This window comes from Xenopus tropicalis, chromosome 7 (assembly GCF_000004195.4).
Source record: "Xenopus tropicalis strain Nigerian chromosome 7, UCB_Xtro_10.0, whole genome shotgun sequence".
Lineage (NCBI taxonomy): Eukaryota > Metazoa > Chordata > Amphibia > Anura > Pipidae > Xenopus > Xenopus tropicalis.
The window spans coordinates 33,769,569-33,792,583 of record NC_030683.2 but is presented as its reverse complement, the minus strand read 5'-3'; the positions used below and the strand labels follow the sequence as shown (position 1 = coordinate 33,792,583).

At 37.3% G+C, this 23,015-nt stretch overlaps 1 protein-coding gene across 8 annotated transcripts in view; it reads right to left on the bottom strand.

Moving 5' to 3' along the window:
* Positions 1-23,015, bottom strand: part of zfyve27 (zinc finger FYVE domain containing 27) — a 73,640-nt gene that overhangs the window by 19,061 nt on the left and 31,564 nt on the right. For 3 of the 8 annotated variants that reach the window (XM_012966030.3, XM_012966029.3, XM_018095250.2), the window contains exons 7-12: positions 16,417-16,556; positions 13,156-13,200; positions 10,407-10,448; positions 6,649-6,720; positions 5,859-5,879; positions 5,206-5,347 (exon numbers count right to left, since the gene is read on the bottom strand). In XM_012966030.3, the coding sequence (XP_012821484.1) occupies positions 5,206-5,347; positions 5,859-5,879; positions 6,649-6,720; positions 10,407-10,448; positions 13,156-13,200; positions 16,417-16,556 (462 nt within the window). 8 annotated transcript variants of the gene reach the window in all.

Sequence of the window (23,015 nt, the reverse complement as noted above, 5' to 3'; positions counted from 1 at the left end):
TGCATAGAAACTCGGAGGGCCTCTAGATGCTGTACCTCTCATTAAACTTACAGCAGCTGAAGGGCGCAGGATAAACATAATTTATGAATTGTGATTTCCTCTGGACATTCAAACATAATGAAATGTGACAAGAAAATTTTTCAAAAATTGTAAATGTGGACACAGTTAAAAAAAAAATATATATGATTTTTTTTTTTTTTTTACATCTGCACTTGTACTGAACTCACGTACCTCTTGGGCATCAGGGACTACGTGTTCTGGAGAACTGTAAGTGCAATAATTAATATTCTTTTATAGCTGAGCTCTTACCAGAATCACATTCTTTTGTGCAGGAAAAATCATGCCAAGACATATCAAGTCCCACCAGCAACTAAATTCCTATTGTTTTGAAGATCAAAAACATTTTGTGATAAAAAAGAAACAGCGCCTCAAAAAATCCTAACTAAAACAAATAAATGAATGTATTTTAAATGGAAACTGTACTATGTATATATGGAGGTTTCATTATGTTCCACAGATAAATTATATAGCTGCAGACATACACACACACACTTTTCTGGCTATTGCATTTACCAATCTTACTGGTAGTTACCATACTTCTTACCCAAGGGAAGGTGTTTGTTGTGTCGGAACAGCATCTTTCATTCTAATAAAACCTTGCTATTTTGCATGTATATTAAAGAATGTGTCAGCTAAGGACAAGAAAGTCCCATTAATGTGTGTAAGTGCAATTAGTCTAAAATGAAGCATTCTGTTCCAAAATCTCTCAGCCCCGCAGGAATTTGTAACATTATTCACTTCAATTAAGATGTAAGAAAAGGCATATTTATTATAACACACAATTATCGACCATGAATTATGACTCATAATTGATCATAGCAATCAGTAATGTTATGGTGAGGTGAACCAAAAGGAATTCAAAAGCCAACAACTGTAGAACATGTTATTAAAGGATAAGTAAACCTTTAAAATAAGTGAATGTAAATGTGAAATTCATGAGGGTGCTATTCTAAGCACTTTTGCACTTTCCATGTATTTTTTTTTTAAGATTTCAAGATATTAAAGGAAATACTGCACTGTTAAAATAAATGAATTTTGCTACAATAGTGCCACCTGCTGGTTAGTTTCCAACCATGATCCAGTTGAGGAACTTGCCAAAACAAAGAAAAAGGGCTGGTCTGATGTTACTCTGGTTAGGAAATATGTGAGAAAAGTTATCTGAGGTTTCTTATTTTTTCCCTAACTAGAGAAACATCATAACAACCCTCTTTTTACAAACGGAATTATAATACCAACTCGATGTTCGAGAAATAATAAATCAATTCCATAGTATTGCTTCACCAAACCATAACATGAGAGAGTTTATTTGAGAACCCAACTAACAGCTCCTTCTATATGTCAAGCTACCTATACCTATGATATTCATGTAAGTCATGTAAGCAAATGTACAGGCAGACTGTTTCACTGGTTATAAATTATACTAATATAAACTATAACGTGCAATGGATTTCACGAAGTGACCAGTAAGTTTCTGATGACGTGGGCTAAAGTAAACCAAACACCACTCCTCAGTAATATAAAGAAAAGAGCTAACTTATAGGGGCTGGTCCCCTTTAAATTAGCTTTTAGTATAATGCAGATTTTTGTTGTCATTTTTATGGTTTTTCAGTTATTTAGGTTTTTGTTCAGCTATCCAGTTTGGAATTTCAGCAGCTATATCATTGCTAGGGTCTTCTTTACCTTAGCAACCAGGCAGCAGTTTAAATGAGAGACTGGAATATGAAAAGAAAGGGAGCTGAATAGAAAGATAATAATAAAAAGTAACAATAATAATACAACTGTATACAATATTTTTTGGCTGTTGGGGGTCAGTGACCAACAATTCAAAACGGAATGATGTAGAAGTAGAAGGCAAATAATTTGAAAACTATCAAAAAAAATAATGAAAATAGATGCAATGTTGCTAAGCATAGGACATTCTAAATCTATGACATACTAAGTTAATATAAAGGTGAACCACCCCTTTAAGGGCCAATGACATTAAAATGTTAAATGTAACTCATTATTATTTAAATGTAATATACTTTTACCATTCTCTCGGAAAAGTGTGAGTAACTGCGGCAGAAGGAATGCAAATGGCTGTTTATACGAGCCGCATAGATACAGGGATAGAGCTGTATAAGTCATTGTGCAGAACTGAGAGGTGGTGACTCTTACTTACTGAATAGTACCACACAAAATATGACAAACTGAATGACTGCGTAATGTAACCATGTTTTATTTCAGCTCTGTGGTAGGTCTTGCACAGAACAGAAAATAATCTGAAAAGATGTTTTAAAAAAAAAAAAAAAATCTCACAGCCAATTTGTATAACATCGAGGGAGGAAAAGGATACATTTCACTCCTGTTGTACAAGGAAAATGAAAAGAAAACAGAGTTTCTTGGGAAAAGCTTTCATTTTAAAAACATTTAAGATCCCATGGTGGAAAAAACTGCTGTTGTTGCAATGACTGTTGAACTTAATGAAATAAATAAGAAATCACCACCCTGTGAGATAAAATGTGCGGAATCTGACTGTTTCAAGCAAGCGTCTCCCCTCTGATGTGCCTCTGAAATGAGGAGGATTTGGCTTGTAGAGAAACAGAAAAATGGAGTTAGTCCCACTAATCCTGAGGGCACAGACCACTTCCTAGATGGTTTAGGATGACAGCTCTACTATAGTAGCAAAAAGCAAGTTAACCGCAAACCTAGTACTTCAACTTGGTCAGGTCCGGACTGATCTATTCCATCATACGGACCTCACTTGGGCACTTCCCCCTTAGCTATTAACGTTTATGCATTTTCCATTCTGTCTGTGATGTTGGGTCACTCCTGGTCAGTTCTACTGCTCATTGTAAATGGGAAAGGCAGAGTGTGGTTGGTGATCGATTTTATTATTCTTTCATCACTATGCTACAGATTTAGCAGTACAGCTAATTGCAGGCTTCTATACACCTTTTACATTTATATTCTGCAGTGGAATTATATGACACATAGAACTAAATCACTATGAAGGGGTGGTTTACCTTTATGTTAATTTATAGTATGTTAATGAATAACCAATTCCTAGCAACTCTTCAATTGGTCTTCATTTTTTATTTTGTTGTTTTTAAATTATTTGCCTTCTTCTTCAGAATCTTTTAAACTTGCAAATGGGGGTCAATATCTTTATATTCAGTCCCTCTCCTATTCATATTCCAGCCTCTCATTCAAACCATTGCATGGTTGCTAAGGCTGCTAGACTGAAGAGCTACTGACCAAAAAGCTAAAAACTCAAAAACAACAAAGAAGATCAATTGCAAATTGTTTTAGAATAGTACTCTCTATGTTATACTAAAAGTTAATTTAAAGATGAACAACCCCTTTAATTTAATTCAGAGTGGCCATCTGATCCAACTGAATCATGTTGCATCCAGTTTTGATCAAGTGGCATGTTGCATGCTCAAAATGATTTGGTGAGGGCTTAAATTAGTTACCCATACTGGTCTCTAACTCCAGCTTAACTCCAAGGCTAAGAGCCCCCTACAGAATATCTATAAGCAAGGCCAAAGTAAGAACACGCCTTCGTTTATACAAAGGAATAGGTCAAGCTTCCTGTGCTTGTAGCAACCCCATACCATCCCTTTAAATTTGGTCTAATGCATTTAAAATGAGTGTTGGTCATAGAGATCTCCCCCATAGATTGCACAGAATAAAAGAAGTACACAAAAGTGCAAACACTTGATCAACCCTTAACCATTATTATGACTGTGGATATGTAAGCTGTTCACAATGAAATACATGTTAACTGCATATATCTTTGAGCAAAATGGTGTGATTTAAGGTGTCCAGAGATGTAGACTGAGATCACGCCTAAAGTGAATTATTTGCTATGTAATCAGTGTAATTTTGAAATAAAAACATAAAATCAAGACAGTATCCCTTTAACACAAAGCATGGGAGAGGCAAGGCAGTACATTCTTCTGGCAGGGGCCTGGTCCAATCACTTTACACCAATGCACAGTGGTTGGATAACAAAAGTAGTCCCTTATGGGAGATAATTAAACCCCTGTAAAATATAAGGCTATTAGAAGCCACCTGAGATGAGCAATATGACATGTGTGACATCAGCAAGAATAATTTTTACCGTATGACTTCATTAAGTACCATTTATAGTAAAGGTATGGGATTTATTATGCAGAATGCTTGGGACCTAGGGTTTCTTGATAAATAAATAATTTAAACATTAAATAAACCCAATAAAATTGTTTTGTCTCCAATAAGGATTAATTATATCTTAGTTGGGGATCAAGTTCAATATAGTGTTTTAGTACTACAGAAAAAAAGGAAATCATTTTAAAAAATGTGCATTATTTTATTAAAATGGTGTCTGCCACCATGCTTTCTGCATAACGGGTTACCAGATATTAGATCCCATACCTGTATAAAATTTTTATTTTAGGATATGCATCATACCCATCTCAGAAAATCATTAGTAGCGGAGTTGTATCCGTTATATAATGTTCCCAGTGTGATACTTTGCATAGGCTATCATTTACAGTGTAGTATAAATACAGTAAATAGTCAATGGTTCTTTATGCCTGATTTCTATAAAGAAGTAAATCTCGCCATGCGCTGCTCCCAATTAAAATTAACGCCAATAAGGTAGCTTACTCTATATTTATTTAACATTCTTTCCTGGACCAATGTGGAAGTGTGTGGTGGCCAGCTCATGTTTCCAGTTAGCAGCCTAAGCCCAAACTTAACTCCTAATCCATAGCGAAACAGAATGAAAAGAATGCTTGTCTGCAAAGGCATGAGTTTATGTGCAAGGCCCAGCAGCATACCATTTCATATCTCAGGAGATAGTAAATATGTTTGGCCCATATACTGACATTCTAGCAAGACATGTTTTTGTACTATGGTGAGCAGAACAAACCTCTCAATTTAACAAAGGTGTAACTGTTCGCTATGGCTCAAGAGACCAAAACCATTGAGTGCTAGGTTTGCTTAACACAATACAAATATTTTCTTGCAGGTTGAGTAGCACTGTGTTTCAGGCAGAAAATACAGACATTTTTAAATTTCACGCATATTTTATAGCAACAGATACTTTAAAGCAGACCTTTCCATATATAATTTTTACCTTGGTAGGAGCAATGAAATGGAAACATGAAGGGCACATACCCAAGTTATTGGTGGGGTATCGTTTACGCAGCTTTTCGGTCAGTTTGGACACTTTGCTTTTGATGACCTCGTTCTTGCTGAGAAAACCATTGTCTTGGAGGTTATCATATTCAGCAGTGCATTGGGACACATCATCCTCATCCTGTAAAATAGTAATTGTAGCTGTAAGATAAAGAGCACCAAGCCTTAAATCCAAGAGATCAGCCCGGCAGTGGGAAACTAACTAGGGTTGTAGTTCAGAAGTCAGCTTATGGGTTAGACTTTGCAGAATGTTTCCAGGTACAAGACCTTTGCTAGAAGTACTAGTCAAATTTGGACTTAACTAAATAAATAACTAAATAAATGTTCTGTCTGGCTTTTCATATTAAGACATATAAAGTCAGTTCTACAACATGGGGCAGTGGCTGGACAAAAAATGGGCTGTAATGGCAAAAGTCTACACAGCTTTGGGTTCATGTGGCATTAGTTGAAATTAAATTTCAACTGAGTAAAACTGGGCCCCAACACCAATAGATTTGTGAATAGTTAGTGGCTATAAGTAAGGACCAACAGGCAGGAAATGTGAAAACACAACTTTATATTACATATCTGTTTGTGCTGGGATGCAGTTCCTGCCAGCCCAAATTCCTTTGTTCCTTTGAACCTGCACTCACCATTGTCATTAGCTGTTGTTCCTTTCTCAAGCAGCATGGGAAAAAGAAAGCAGAATTAACAAATAAAAAGCCATAAAGACGCCCTGCTCCAACATGCAGAGCCACAAGAACATATCTTAATCTGCAACAGAGTGTGGCACAAAGGGGAAAAATATTATTTGCCCACCATAAGATATATCCTAAAAATATACCATAATAAGATCCTAATTTGGGAGGTGTAGTGTTTAAAAAGTAACTACCAGGGTCCCTAAAAAGGCTTTAGCCTTGGAGATATAGCTGCCCTATCGCAGTGATGACAGAAGTCACTACAGTGTGTAAAAAAATAATTTTAAAAGTATTCTATTTTGATGTTTTTTTATAATTATAACCCATTTTACAAATTAATTACCGACGTTTAAACAAAAAATGTTCTCAACTTCTGTAGAAGCATAAAAATGTATCTTGCTTGTTTTTGATGGCAAAAACCATCAAAAAGGGTACAGTACAATTATAACTAACATATTGCAATGTAGTTTACATTTTTAGATTGATGTTTTCATTTTTTTTGTCCCAAGAGAAAAATAAATGCACTGTACCCCAGCAAATACACAGACAACTTTACAAGAAGGGTATAAAAGGTATTTCCCCCCTTAAACTGCAAAGAAATTTGATTTAAAAATCCCACTGAGAAAGAGCAAACAGAACTGAATATCAGAATGTATGTAATTTAATAAAGCTGAGATGTTATTAGGTAAGGTCACTGAATAGCAGCTCAGCATCCCATCAGACAGGCATGTCACTCCTGACCCACCTCAATTGCATCTTTAAATTCTTCATCTGGTTCAGCCTCCTCTGCCTCTTCCACGCTTCCCGGAGAAAGATCCTGTTACATACATAACACACATGGCCACATATAAAGATTCAGTCAAGCAACAGCATAATATAGTTTAGCAAAAAAAATTCAGGTAGCTAATGGCTTTTACAAGGGTTTTCTTTATACCTTGGCAGTGTTGTTTCTGGTGCAACTTGTCTTTATCTAGAGAGTTAACTTGCATTTAAAGTAACAATGTTTGAGTACGGATATGGGTTATAGTATCTAGAATGCTTGGGACTGCATTTTCTGCATTAGAGATCGTTCTCTAAGCTGTCTTACAATATATAATATAAACTAATGCTGGGGACCTGGGGTTTTCTGAGTAAGGGTCTTTCTGTAATTTGGATCACCAAATTTGTCTCTTAAGTCTGCTAAATAAACAGTTATCAATTTGAAGAGAGATGGCACGCACTCCTTGGTCCACTAAAACTTGTCTTTATTTTAGAGATCTTAAAACAAAGAAAGTCCTGACGCGTTTCATTTACAAGAGATACGTAGTCATAGGCACTATGACTACGTAACTTTTGTATAAGAAACGCGTTTAATACCTCAGGCTACGGGTTCAGGGTGCTGCACCTGGACCACCACTTGTCTTTGGTGAGTGTATTTCCAATAACATTGCCAGGACCACATAATTTACGGGGTGAGCTCATTATCACTTTATTTATATTTAGTTTTGAAAGAGAGCCCATGGATTATATACACCGGTGCTCATATTCATTCCCCCTCCTGTTACCGCATAACTGAGCAACTTAGTATTATTTTTAGGATTAAATAAACAGTTAAACATTAAATAAACAGGATTATTTTGCCTCCAATGAAGAATTAATTATACCTTAGTTGGGATCAAGTACATGGTACAGGTATTGGATTTATTATCGGAAACCCATTATCCAGAAAGCTTAGAATTATGGGAAGGCTATCTCCCATAGACTCCATTTTAATCAAATAATTCAGAATTTTAAAACGCATTTCCTTTTTCTCAGTAAAAATAAAACAGTACCTTGTACTTGATCCCAACTAATATATAATTAATCCTTATTAGAGCAAAGCAATTCTATATGGTTTATTTAATGTTTAAATTATTTTTTTTAGTAGATTCAAGGTATGGAGATCCAAATTAAGTAAAGAACCCTTAACCGGAAAACCCCAGGTCCCAAGCATTCTGGATAACAGGTCCCATACATGTACTGTTTATTATTACAGAATAAAAGGAAAACTTTTTTTTATTAAAATGATTTTTATAAAAATGGAATCCATGAGAGATTGTAATTTAGAGCTTTCCGGATTATAGATCCTATACCTGTACATATATGTTTTGAAATCAACAGATTATTTACAAGACATTGCCATGTTACAGAGGAAAAAGCAATACAAATAACTGATATAAACAATACCCAGCTGTCATTTATATTTGTTAGTGAAATTGTTTCTGAATAACAGATGCCATACCAGCTGAGCAGTTAAACAGTAGGTTCATTTAAATTGGGCTGGAGGTAAAGGCCAGATAAGAATAACATAAAGTGTACAGAGGTGGAAATGGATACACTATGGACGTACTTGTTCACAATATCGAGAAACAAAGTGATAAATATACACACTCACACACACATGTGTAAATGACAAACTCACATCTGACGCTTTTGTTAGTTTGCCCTCTCCATTATGTGAGAGAATATTAATAAAAGGTGAACAGGGCAAATAGTCTCAGGTTACTACAGAGGAGATTCCTACAGTAATAGGATGACCTAAGGAGGAACCTGCTGATTTCTAATCAGAGGCATGGTGACTGTTGAACTTAGTTCAGAGGGATAGTGATTGGGATTCTGCTCTCTTCCAATGATGTACAGGTATTGGACCTATTATGCAGAATGCTCAGGACCTGGGGTTTTCCAGATAAGGTATTTTTTAATAATTTGGATTACCATACTTTAAGTCTACTAAAAATATTTAAACATTAAATAAACCCGATTGTTTTGCTGCCAATAAGGATTTATTATATTTTAGTCGGGATTAAGTACAACCTATGGTTTTATTATTACAGCAAAAAAAGTAATAATTTTTAAACATTTGAAATATTATATATGGGACATGATCTTCCCGTTCAAAGCTTTGTGGATAATGGGTTCCTTTATAACAGATCTCACACCTGTATTTGGGAGCCTGCCATAAATTAAATTACAGGGTTCTGTTTTCCTATTGTTACAAAAAGGGGCAGATAAAAACTCCTCGTGGGCTCTGGGAATTGAAATATGTTTAAGAGGTCTGTAAACCCCTTCTTTTTAAATTCACACTTCTATCCACCTGAAATTAGATAGCATATTAAAATTGCTCAAGTGACTAAAAAGACAGAGTTAAGGTCATTCAAAAGACTAACAGACTGTGTACCATAGTGGCTAGTCCAACTATGTCAGTATCAGAGAAGATAATGTGTGTGTTTAACATCTTCATTTTGGTGTATTATATTAAGGCATGCTTTGAATACTTGCAATGATATTTAATAGTCCCTCTGCACTCGTGTGTTTTCCATTTAAACATAACATGGCGTATAACTCCAAGTACCTCAATGCTTTGGCAGATTTTAAATAGTGTAATGTTCAAACAGCACTGTATTTAGGCACATCCAGTAAGGTTTCAGTGTATCATATGCAGTGGGAGTTTGTTTGCAATTTGCCCCAAGTTTTTGCCCCAACTATATGTACTAAATGAGAAAATAAGGTTTTGGTACCATTATTAAAAATAGTTGGTAACGCTGATTGCCCATGCTGGACTGCTGATGTCTCCAAAAGTCTTTTATGGAAGAGGCTGAGCGACTACTGAGACACATACAGTCAGCAAGACCAGTTGGCCCTGTCATCTCACCGTGGTTCTCAAGAAAGCAAAGCACAACTAACAAACACTACAATGCTGACAGACACAAAGCTGCAGAACAGAATGACACACACTAGTATATATGCACAGACGCACTGTAAGAAGCCAATGGGCACTGGAACCAAACAGGTTTTCCACAACATGTTGAAGGTAAAAGGGATCTGGTTGGGTGTGAAGCAGACAGTATTGGGACATAGGGGGGTTTGCAACACTGGAACAAGAAGCACACATGCAAAATGAAGAGATTATGGCTCAGAGAGTCTGAAAGGCAGTTGTAGGCAATGGATTGGATTTTGTTTGGCACAGAAGCAAAGAGAACTACTAAAAGTCCAGAAAAGAGGAGTACAACAGGAGGTTAAGGTTAGAAAGCCACCATTTGAATTCCACTGTTAGCCTGTTTAATGGCAAAATGATGATGAGGAGCAGGAGGTGACCAACCATTCTCTCTAGGTTTCGTAAAAATATTACCACCAACCAAAGACAGAGGGAGCTGTTGTGCTGAATATAGAATATCTTGGTAGATTTGAGAACATACATCATTGAATTTGTAATGCATATTGGTCTGTGTCCTCATACCAGTTGCAAAAGGGATTTTTTTTTTTTTTTTTTTTTTAAAGAAGTATAAACTATTAACATTACTGTAAACAGTTTAGTGTTTTTGTATGTATATGTCTTAATAAACAAAGGCTTTGAAAGCTATGGTCATCTATGTCATCCTTTTGCTATTCCTTTTCATCATTTGTCCATTAACACTGAGAGCTGATCACAAATGAAAACAAATAATTGTGCCGGTAAATTAAGGGAGCTGAGAGAGGCAAACTCACCATGACAAGGCTGGGATCATGGGATGCAGTGCAAATGAAGCTCTAGAAATGGCAGAAACAACAGTTCTGGCATTAGTTACGCTGCAGCAAGAGTGGTGCCAAAAGTGGGGTAAGGTATATAGAGCAATATATCAGCGGAAAGGTTTGACAGAAAAGTCTATTTAAAAAATAACTAAAACTAAAATAAAAATCATCTTAAAAATAAAATGTCTCGGCCTAATAAAACAAACAATACTGTTTACAGGAATGTACCGCCTGGCACACATTAAGGGCCACCTTCACTAAGAAATAAAAGTGTACAGGCATGGGACTTGTTGTCTAGTACTTTGCAGGAAAATTCAAATATAGTTTGTATAAATAAGCTGCTGTGTATCCATGGGGGAATGGGGGAAGCCATTCAAACTGAATATAGCAACAAGGCTCATACTTCAACATAGATAACACGTAAGTTCTTGACGGAGTGCTTGATCAATGGTTACAAACTTCAAATGTAAAAAACAACTTTTAAGTTTTTTACATCAACAGTCCTAAATGCTTTTTTTCCACCCTAATACTATTATATTTCAACTTCTTCCCATTCATAGGCATGCAGTATGCTGTCCTCTATGCCTTGCCAAACAGTAAATTCTGTAATTCCCGAATGTCCTAAATTGCTGACATTTCCCTGCTGAAGTGAAAGCCAGTGTGGATATAGATTTCCACCCACATACACCTCACAGCATGATTTCATTCTGTATGGTAACTAGGGACCTTCTAGAACAGTTCTTTCCACATATCCTAAAGGAAAAACATATTTGGATTATCTTCTGCTTATTTACACCTACTTAGACAATATTTAGTAAAAGTATAGACAATCTATTGACAAACTGACAGAAAAAAAAAGTTATGGAAACTCCCTAACCACATATTACGGCAATGCAATGCCAGAATAATTTCATTGTGTCACTCTACAAAGGCTATGAGTTATGGGTAATAATCCCTTTTATACAGAGTTTCATTTACTGCTCTGTTCAGCTGGTAATGCCGCACAGACCTCAGACTATGCTCATGCCCCCTTTTGGTTTCTTGTATGGAACAGGAGAATGATAGGATAACAATGATAGGTGATAAAGATGTAGCCAACTAGCCTGGAATATAACAGCAGTACTGTGATGGCTAAAATGCCTTTACCTGAAGAGAGCTGTTTTTACTGAATGGAAAAGCCGCCATATAAAATACTCATATACCACTAACCTTGCATTGCACACTAAGCTGGTAAAACCTCAAAGGGGTAGTTCACCTTCAAGTTAACTTTAAGTGTGTTATAGAATGGCAACTTTCCAGCGGTTCTTCATTTTTTCATTTGTTATAGTTTTTTCATTATTAGCCTTTCTCTTCTTTCTCTTCTGCAGCTTTCAAATGGGGATGACTGACCCCAGCAGTAAAAAAAAAAAAGTATTGTTCTGTGGTGCTACAATTCTAATGTGATTGTTACATAGGGTTGAAATGGTTGCTTTGTATTACTTATTTTTTTCTTTAGGCCCTCCTCTATTCATATTCCTGCCTCCCTTTCAAACCACTGCCTGGTTGCTAGGTTAAACTGGATGCTATCAACCAGATAGCTCCTGAAGTTCAAAACTGGAGAGTTTCTAAACAAAAAAAAAAACAAAGCTAAACAATTCAGATACTGCAAATAATGAAGACCAACTGCAAATTGTCTCAAAATAGCACTCTATACATCACACTTAGGGGCACAGTTACTAATCCATGAACGCTCCAAGCGTTTGGTCGGCGTATTTTCGGTGAATTTTTCGTACTTTGCGACAAAATCGTATTGTTGTGCAGAGTACGAAAGTTTCGGATTCATTCAAACTTCAGTATCATGACTTTCCTTGGGCCAGGTTGGAGCTGCACAGTGCCATTAATTCCTATGGGAGGCTTCCAAAATCATGCACAGAAGGATCAAAGTCGGAAAGGTTTTCCTGGATTTTAAAATTGTTCGGATATGAAAATTTTGTGACTTTCGGATCACCAATACAATATTATCGTGACAAATACGATTTTTTCATAAGCATATTCGTGATAATTGCGATCTTCAGAAATTATCGTATCCAATCCGAATTGATCTCATTTGGGATTCAAATTCGCGTTTTCATGAATGTGCCCCTAAAAGTTAATTTAAAGGTGAACAATCCCTTTAGGAAAAGCATATAGATACATGAATAAATATTTCCTTCTAAATATCTGACTGTGCCTTAAAAGTGGTCTGTTAAGCCACAGGTAGATGAAACAGTGTGGTGGTTAAATGAAATTCCTGGCCAGTCAATATAAACCATGCAGTATAAACTAGGGCTGATAATAGACTGCAGGAAACTCTCAGCGGAATGGCAAGGCTAACCTTAGATTTTACAAAAGGAAAGAAAACGGCACAAAAAAAAAAAAAAGGTTTGAAAAAGTAACTCATCTTCTCACACATTATAGACATTTTTACTAATAACATTTTTTTTTCAACCTTCCTTCATCCTTCTGAATTACAAAGTATTTTCCTTAATTTAGGTACCATGAAAATGCCACCATGTACCATGTCGAGTCTTCAGCCTTATAGAGACCAAGGATAATGAAGAATTGTTTGCTACTCACAACTCCCTCCTTCCCCTCTCTATTCCTGAAATCAAGGCTCTGGCTGTGCTCTATGTTTTCCAAATACTGTTGGACCCAAATGTAATAATGTTTCCAACAGAAAGCAGGATGTTACTCAATGAAATCCTACCAGTTTATGGCTTGTGAACTCTGAGCTGTCCAAGCAGGAGGAGAACTGAGGAGAGAGAGAGAAAAATGTGGAAGGAAGCACAGAAGAGTAACACATTAGATGGGAGGAATGCAGCTGGAACGAGAAACAGAGAGAGTGAAGTAGCAAGAGGAATGGATCGGAGAATAGGGATGTACCAAAGTAAGGAAAGAGAGAAATGAAATTAACGATATGCAAAAGGGGAATACTTTTCCTAAAACATATTCATTATGAAAATAAACAAAGAAATGTCTTGGGCCACAAAGGAGAGCTGGGCTGGACGCCAAACGTGGACAAAGCACACAGGCCCTGCCAGGCTGCAAGTGATTTAGTAGATTCCTTCCAACATCAATTCAGAAATACAACGCTGTGGGATCCAGAGATCACAATCCAAGTTACCAGATGGGAAGTAAAACTAGTACTTGTGCAGTGCAAAGGGACTCACTCCCTGTTCAGGGAACGCAGAAAGAATGTGTGGAGTAATGTGTGCGCAGTAATGAGACCTTTATAAAAATGAAAAAAAAAAAAAAAGACTGCCAGGAAAATTAAAATAAAATGCTTTGTGACCTTGGGAAGCAAGATTTACTGAAAATGAACCCAACGTGAACACAGAGTAATGGGCCTGATAATCCCATAACCAGCTGAAAGCTGTAGGAATAAAATAATTCCTTAATTTGTTTATTTAAACCCTTTCATGTCCGTCACATAATTGTCCATCCCAATGTGAAAGGCTCAGTGTTCCACCCTGGCCAATGTTTCATCTAAAGGGTGCAGACCAGCAGCGAAAGAGTTAAGGTAGATGAATTTACATAGTAACACTGCAGTGTTGCATTGGCATACATACTACATATACAGGTATGGGATCTGTTATCCAGAATTCTCTGGATCTGAAGTTTTCTGGATAAGGGCTCTTTCCAGGAACATGATTATTTTACCTCCAGTAAGGATCAATTATATCTTAGTTGGATCAAATGCAAAGTAATTGTTAAGGCGATTTTTTAAATTTTTAATTATTTAAAATGGAGTCAATAGCAAATTACCTTTCCATAATTAATAACTTTCTGGATAAAAGGTTTCCAGATAACGGATCCCATACCTGTATTACGCTGCCCCTGCTCTTCTTCCCTTGTCTATATACAGTATATATAATGAAAGTACATACAGGCATGGGAACTGTTATCCAGAATGCTTGGGAAAATAGGTTTTCCAGATAAGGGGTTGTTTTGTAATTTAGATCTCCTTTTCTTAAGTCTACTTAAAAATGATTTAAGCATTAAATAAACCCAGTAGGATTTTTTGCCTCCAATAAGGATTCATTATATCTTAAAACAGTAGCTTGCACTTGACTATTATTTCAGAGGAAAAGGAAAATTGTTTTTGAAAATGTTATATTATATGCTTAAAAATAGATTACCTTATTTACTTGAATCCATAATCTCCTCATAATGCTCTTCTGCAACTCCTAGACTAATAGCACCATAATATAATACAATCCCTACACCTCACTTTCAGTTAAGTGGGAAAACAACTCACTAGAGCACCCAGAGACATTATGCCAGATATACTGGCATGTATTCAACTGCAATATTTATTATTTGCACAGTATGTGTGTATATATGTAAAAGTGAGCAATATCCACCATGCCGGAAATCAGTTAAGCCACTACCTGTTTCCACTGCCCACCAGAAGTCAACATCTCTGCCAAGAGATGCAAATTGAGCACTTGCAAATTTATACATATACAGTGTGAATAATGAATATTACAGCTCCCTGCAGCTTCACTTACAAATGTACAAAGAATTTGTTATAACATTGCACTTATTTATGTATATTTTGCAACAAAAGATATGTAGGTTTTAAAGGATTTATGTCCTTTCAGTTAAAGAACTGATAACCTAATAGCGAGTTATGTGTTATGTGAAAATGCATAGCCAAATATCTAGCTCTTCAACTCAAAGAGATGTAGCTGGTGAGTATTTAACTGAAGAGAAATAACCAGGGAAGAGGCAGGGAAGAACACGAGAATGTGTTTATGTTTAGTTGGAAGATGTAGCATCTTGCCCAGGGGGGAACAAAGATAAGTGTGCTCATTTCTCAAACAGTGACTATAACACTCTAAGCACTAAAGGCTAGCCTAGTTATGATTTTGGTGCATTGCTAGCTCTTCCTGAATCATCAGCCATCTTCAGTTTCCTTGTTATGCCTTGAGTGCTGATGTGCTCATAAGCAACAAATGAGTGTTTTTGTAATGCACAAAAAGAATGAGCTGCAATTTGTCAGCTATAATAATTCTTCCCCTTTACTTAGCTGGCTTCTTCAAGCTCCCAACTTGCACAGCTTTCCCGTCTGAGTAGGAAGGCATGAGGCTGGAGAAAATGCTTTACAGAATGAGCAGGGCAAGGGAAGCTTAAAGAATCAACCTAAGTCCCCAGAAGGGGCAGAGAAGCCATTAAGCTGCAGTAACTAGAGTAATCAATAACTTCTGACTTATAATGGTGAAGACACATGGAGCTACTAGTAGCAACTACTTGTCACGGCTACTAAAAAAGAGAATGCTGATCATTTACTGATAATTGTTTCTTCGTGTGTTTTAGCAGAGGCAATTCTCAGTATTGTCTATGGCAGGGTATTTTCTGACACGTAGTAGCTGTGAAAAAGTAGCTGATATTAGTAGCTCTGTGTGTCTTCACCCTAAGGGTTCTGGCACACGGGGGAGATTAGTCGCCCGCGACAAAACTCCCTGTTCGCGGGCGACTAATCTCCCCGAGTTGCCATGACCCGCCATCCCGCCGGCGAACATGTAAGTCGCCGGCGGGATGGCACACGCGGCGGCGCGATTTCGGGAAATCTCGCTGCCGTGTGTGCCATCCCGCCGGCGACTTACATGTTCGCCGGCGGGATATGGCAACTCGGGGAGATTAGTCGCCCGCGAACAGGGAGTTTTTTGTCTCGGCCGACTAATCTCCCCGTGTGCCAGAGCCCTAAGAGAACCAAAACAAAATGTTATTTACTACAGGTAGAGCATAACAGAGAGCTGTTTTGATCACTAACTATAATCACTTTTTAAAAGACTGGGAGAGGGAACAGACAGCACATTATTCAGCATTTCCTGAATCTTTTAAAAACAGCAAACCATCTGCTCTGTAGATGTTCTTAGCTGTGTGGTGGATTCACTCTGGATTTTGAAATCACCATGACACACTGCCCAGTCTTTCTACATATAAATGTTTTGAGTCCACTCACCTCAGAACTGGTTGGTACTGGAGTAGGTGTACGATCCAAAATGGAGCCATTTTCTACCTCTTGAGAAACTTGGGCTGGTCGTATAGATACACTCTCAGCGCTGCCTTTCTGCTGCAAGGATGCTTTGCACTCAGCAACAACTAACAATGGAAAGGCATAATCAGTTGAAAGACATAAGGTAATAAGAAAAAAACACTAATGTTTGTACAAGATTTTGAAAATAGAGACATTTAGAGACAAGTATGTGCCAGTGGAGGTTTAAAGCCAAAACTGGATATCACTCCAAACAATGGTCTTTTGGGCCATGTCTGCTTTACCTCTTGTATCAGTTACTAATTGTTGTGTATGTATATATATACAGTCAGTGTATACACCCATTTATTTTATAGTTTTGTGGAAATATGTTGGTGCTTTATAAATAAGTGATGATAATAATAATAATGGGCTTTTTTTGCAGATCTAGTAAGCTGCCATCTTGCACAGTCTCTGGGAACTTATATGTAGCTGTTGTTGAGCCATAAAATCCCAATGCTCTGTTAGGGCACAATGAGATCATAGCTAATGTTCCTAAAGCTTTCAGTGAGAGATGTGCATAAAAACTCCTCCAGGTATTAAGAGCTCTGGCACACGGGGAGATTAGTCGCCCGCGGCAAAACTCCCTGTTCGCGGGCGACTAATCTCCCCGAGTTGCCTTCCCCTGCCATCCCACTGGCGAACATGTAAGTTGCTCATAGAGCTCTACTGTGCACTTCTGCAATTTAAATTATTTACATAATTTTCTTTTCATGATTTTAGTAGTAGTACACTGCTTATACTATAAATGTGTAACAAAGCGTGTCCCCTATAGCTCTTATTTAAAAGCTATAATTGCAGCTGGACAAAGCATTGAATGCTTTAGTTACTGATGCAGAAGGCATCTCCTGATGCTCCTCTGCTTAGTTCTGTTGCTCAGTGTGACAGGATTAGTTTCACTGCATGGAACAAAGCATAAAAAGGCCCAGTGGTGTTGTGTTTCTTTGTTACAGAATGGCTCTAGTAATGACAACACAACGTATACCATGACCTAACTTGAGGTTAGGAGAATGTGTTATAATGAGCATCTCTAGCGAGCTTCCCATTCCAGCTGGCTCACAGTGCACTAGTATGTTTCACCATGACAAGAAGTGCCATCCTATGATATAACTCTCAACATTCACTTTCCAAAATGCTGATTTAAAGTACACCCCCGCCCCTGTACTTTATGGCTACAGTTGGTCTCTGTCCAGATCCCAGCGCTTGCCAGCAGACATTAGAGTAATTGAGCAATTGGCAACAAAAAATACTACACAATTCTTATCTTGCTTTTAAATACGCAGAAAGATAAACATGAGTCAGCCCTTAAATATACTCTCATTTGTCCTTATCAAGTCAGAATAAGATATGGCAACCCTCATAGCCTCCCTGTCAGCCTATCTTCAGGGATACCTTTCCTCCCAGGATTTACTTATCAACGTTAATAGCAGTGTTAAGAGTCCAGTTACATAGGTGCACTAGTAATTACATGCTTAAGGCAGCCATAAAGAAGGCCCGCATTCTTTAAAGTTTTTTTTTCTTTTTTGTTTTTGAACTGCTCAAAGGAAACTGCAGTGAAAAATGTTTTTAGCATGACAACAAGATTAGTTTAATACTGAGAAGCTTTTACAGTAGGATTACAAATAAAAAAGGAAAAAAAAACAAACATTCCTGCTTCCTTTGTTTCATACCTGTCCTGAATTTGAATTGTCTAAAAAATAAAGCAGGGCACGCATGTAAAATACCACTAATGTGAAAAGCATTTGACATGTTATTGTAATCTGGCTGCCTGTGTGGTAATTCGATCGTTTGGCCCTGGGGACCGATATCGGCAGCTACAATCGGCCCGTGTATGGCCATCTTAACTCTTGTTCCAGCCCAGGTTATACAGTAAAATTAGAAATCTGGTTAAAGGTCTGATTGAGTTTGCCCCATTTCTTGTGAGATGATGGTTGGCAGCTTAGTAATTAGGAGTATCACTGTGTAAGTATAGGCACTTAAAATCCCAATCATCTGTCTTAAAGGGGTTGTTCACCTTAAAATAAACTTTTAGTATGATGTAGACACTGATATTCTGAGACAATTTGTTTTGTGGTTTTTCAGCTATTTAACTTTTTGTTCATCAGCTTCAGTTTGGAATTTCAGCAGCACTCTGGTTGCTAGGGTCTTGTTTACCTTAGCAACTAAGCAGTGGCTTAAATGAGAGACTGGAATATGAATAGTAGAGGGGCTGAATAGAAAGATAAGGAATAAAAAGGAACAATAGTTTTGGCTGAGCTTTGTTAACTGTCAGTTTCAGTTTGCAGGCAGTCATTTGATAGGAACAGTAATACACAAGAACAGCATGAATATCCGGGTATGTTTTTAACATTCACGCATCCATATGTTAAAAGTTTTATATGAGGAAGGAGATTAGATATATGAAAAGGGCTGCTGTTTTTAGCTATTTAAGGGGAAATTATTACATGTGCAGCCATTAAAAAACAGACCTGGAGCTTTTCACACAAGTGAGGGGACAGCATTTACTATACTGTCAGACTTGTGCTGGAAAGGCTGTAACTGACTTCAGTTTTAACAAAGGAACTGTCATGGTTTCTGATTGTGTGAAACGTGTTGCCTTTATTTCTGTGACTGTTCTGCCTTACTTCCTGACAATCTTATAAAGGTATGGGATCCCTTATCCACAAAGCTTCAAATTGCAGGAAGGCAATTTCTTTCTGGGTTCTTTCTGGGTTCAATTAATTATTTTTTAGTAGACTTAAGGTATGGAGATCCTAATTACAAAAAGAGCCCAGGTCCTGAGCACTCTGGATAACAGGTTCCATACCTGTAAATGAATCAGAACATTTCCAGGTACCAAGATTTAGTGATTGTGTTTAATTTCTTTCTATGGTGATTGAGAGTAAGAACAATACATTTTTCTCTTAACATAACTCCTAAAATCAAAATGTTCAAAAAACAATGGGCCTACTGGCTGTCTATAGGCTAACCATTTAATACAAGTAAAGTAATTTTTTTTGCCTGCCAAAAACCAGAAGGTTCTCAAAGCCAAAATAACCAGCCCCTATAGGGCAAGTATAGTAGAGCAATCAGATCACATGCCTGTGTATGCAATAATGGTGCAAAATGCCCCATGTAACCTGCTTGTCTCACGTAACTGTTCAGGGATCAGGCCTACCCACTTTAGAACATCATTTTGTCATTTCATATTGGTCATAAATCCAGCCATTAGCGATAAGATTCACCAATTAGTAAAATATGCAATTTTTAGAGCTAAAAAGTACAGAAAAAATACGAATGTAAGTAAAGGGCCCCATAGTTTGTACTGGACCCTCTGTGCAACAGAAGCAGTCATTTCCCTTTAGCTATGCAACTAAATGTCAAGTGATGACAGCTAAATCCATCTCAATGTTTAACATCCTATAGGATTATTGGTGGCAATGGATACAAGGCCCTGACAAATAGTTGTCTGTGGCAAAGAGTATTGATAAGATTCTGAAGCCAATGATACAGAAAATAGAAAGAGCGTGAGTGATATTTAAAATATATTAGCAAGCAAAGAAGCCCTGCTATGTACAGTGCTCTGTTAGAGAGAAATGATAAATAGTCCCATTAGTCTTGGCACTCCCTTGCAATAAACCAGAGTGCTACTTGCAGAGGTTGCACATTTAAATCCGTATTGAAGTGACAACGTAATTTTTCAGGTATAACAAATGGAATATTTTTGGATATGTTTGCAAAGGCTGATATAAAGCTGTCGCTAAAGCACAATGTACTTACATTACAAATTGAAGAACAACGCTACCTTGGCATTAGGTGACTCACTGAAAGGTCAGAAACCAAGATTGTAGCTTTTAATGGGCCTATATACCCTTACATTTTCATGCTGCACTGCGCATACAACAGGATAATAACTATGCTGGCACAGCTTCATGGTATCGTTATGTAGAGAGAGAATAATACTAGTTGTCCCTGCTAATGCTATACGTCTACTACTGTATTATCAACACCATTTGGCCATTCACACTCAGGATTACCTAAGGATAAATGCTCTGTGTGCCAATTTCCCTGCTAGCTTTTTGTAAGGGCTATAGCGTTATTTTGATCATTGCTACAAGTAGATGGGAATAGAACCCCAAGGATCGATACTGATAGCTTTCCACTTTCAAGACTAGGAAGCGTTGCACTTATCCATGGTCCAGCTGCATCTTCTTTTATTAGTCGTGGTGCCATTGCCAGACAATAAAACTAATGGAGATCTGGCAAACTGCATAAACTTCTGGAATCCTGAGATTGAATACAATATCCCTGAATCCTTTTTTTGGTGTTAAACTCTTACAGAACATGATAAAAGCCTTGAATGTGATAACCCTGGCCTAGTGTGGCACAGTCAGGCCCAGGTCTGTGGAAAGGTCTGTAACAAAGGCCTAGGCAAATTTTCCAGTATCAAAAACACAAACACACTGGGGACTAGAATGGAAATTTAAACAGTGCAAAATTGATACAGGTATTGGACCTGTTATCCAGAATATTCAGTACCTGTTTTTTTCAGATAAGGGGTATTTCTGTAATTTGGATCTCCATACCTTAAATATGGTAAAAAAAAAAAAAAAAACCCAATTGGATTGTTCTGCCTCCAATAAGGATAAATGATACCTTAGTTGGGATCAAGTAGAGGTACAAATAATTTTATAATTGAATTCATTCAAATGAATTCAAATATACTCTATTGGAGATGGCCTTCTTGTAATTTGGAACTTTCTGGATAATGTGTTTATGGATAACAGATCCCATAACTGTACCAGCATATAAATGGGTAAGTAAGTAAGCTCCTGTAGTACTGATATGACCTCCCTATAAAACACATCTGAAGAGACGGGGTAACAGTAATAGAATTTCAGACTTACGAACGTACAGAAATCAATAACAATGGCAAAAAATGGTCTTATTTGTGTGTTATGTATTGCTCCTGATTAGGAGTGGGGAAAACTAAATATTCTTCCTACTTCCCAAACTGTTTTAATGTCTAATTAAACTGTGTTAATGTTTAATATCTAGAGACTGTTTTTTAAAAAATAGCAGCTCTTGTTAACAACAAGGGGGGGGATTTATTAAAACTCGTTTTTTTCAGATTTTTTTTTTAAAGAAACAACGAATAAACTTATTTTCATGAATCACTGTCATTTATCAATAGATCCGAACTGAAAAAGCACGAATGGGAAAAAGTTGCAAAACCGTGACTTTTTTTAACCTGGCAACTTTTTTGTATTGTGGCACAAAAGTCAGGGTCAAAACACCCTAAAACCTTGAAGAACCACAAAGCAAAGTAAGATCGTAAAATTGTAGAAGGGGCATCTTTTGTTGACTGCTACATGATTCTGACAGGTTCTAGCTGGCGTATTTTTAGATTCAGAATTGTCAGTTTTGTCCCATCAAAATCCAGACCTGAAAAAGTTGTGGTTTAGTAAATGCCTCCTCAAACAATGTGTAATTAAATCCAATTTACACAATATGGTTTTTTTTCTGTGTAATTTGTTAACCCTTTAAGTGCCAAGGGACGTAGATTCTACGTCCCAGGTACCAAGGGACCAAAGTGCCATGGGACGTAGAATCTACGTCCAATGGCACTGTCGGGTTTACAAGCGCTGCGCTCGCTTTTAAAGCAGCGCAGCGCTTGTAAACCCCTCAGATCCCCCTAGGCAACGAGCAATGAAGAACATACTCACCGATCCGGGTCCCCCAGCCGCACCGATCGCGTCGCCAGCCAATGACAGCAGTGGACACGCGTTGATGACGTGTCCACTGCTGTCCCTTTAAATAGCGCCGCCTACTGTCGGCTCCCTCACTCCTGCTGCGCACTTCGGACGAGATGGAGCTCCCCTGCTGCCTTCCTGCTGGATTGATCGCCCCTGATCGCCCCTGATCGTCTGCCTGCCTTGGGTAAGCTGAACTACAACTCTCTACCACTGTTTATTTTGCTTATTTCTATCTCAACTGTCTAAAAAATTTTTTTTTTTTTTTTTTGCATTTTTTCTTCTATCTTTGTCATTATTACACTTTTGTACACATACACACTTATTTACAACTTTCCCAAGCACACACAGACACTTACACACACACTTACACTTACACTTTTTTTTTTTTTTTTTCTTTCTTTCTTTTCTTTTCTTTTCTTTCTGTCTTTGCTTTCTTTGGCAGTCTTTTTTTTTACTAAAACTTTATTTCTGATCTTGCTCTATAATTATCTGATTTATTTGGTTGCATTTTAGTGTTTTTTTGGCATTTTCATAATTGATTTCTGTTTTTGAATTATTCTATTGCACTGTAACTTTTTTTATTGCTATTTGGTGCTGAATTTGCAGTGACGTTGGTGGATCCAGGGCTCTGACCACCGATTTCATTGCAATTATTGTTCTTCTGTTGGTTTAGGTGGTTTTATTGGATTTTACGGTGTTTTATCTTTGCATTGTTCTTTATTGTGTGTTTAGTGCCCCCAAAAAGGTTGCTTTTGCAGTGACATTGGTGGATCCAGGGCTCTTACCGATTTC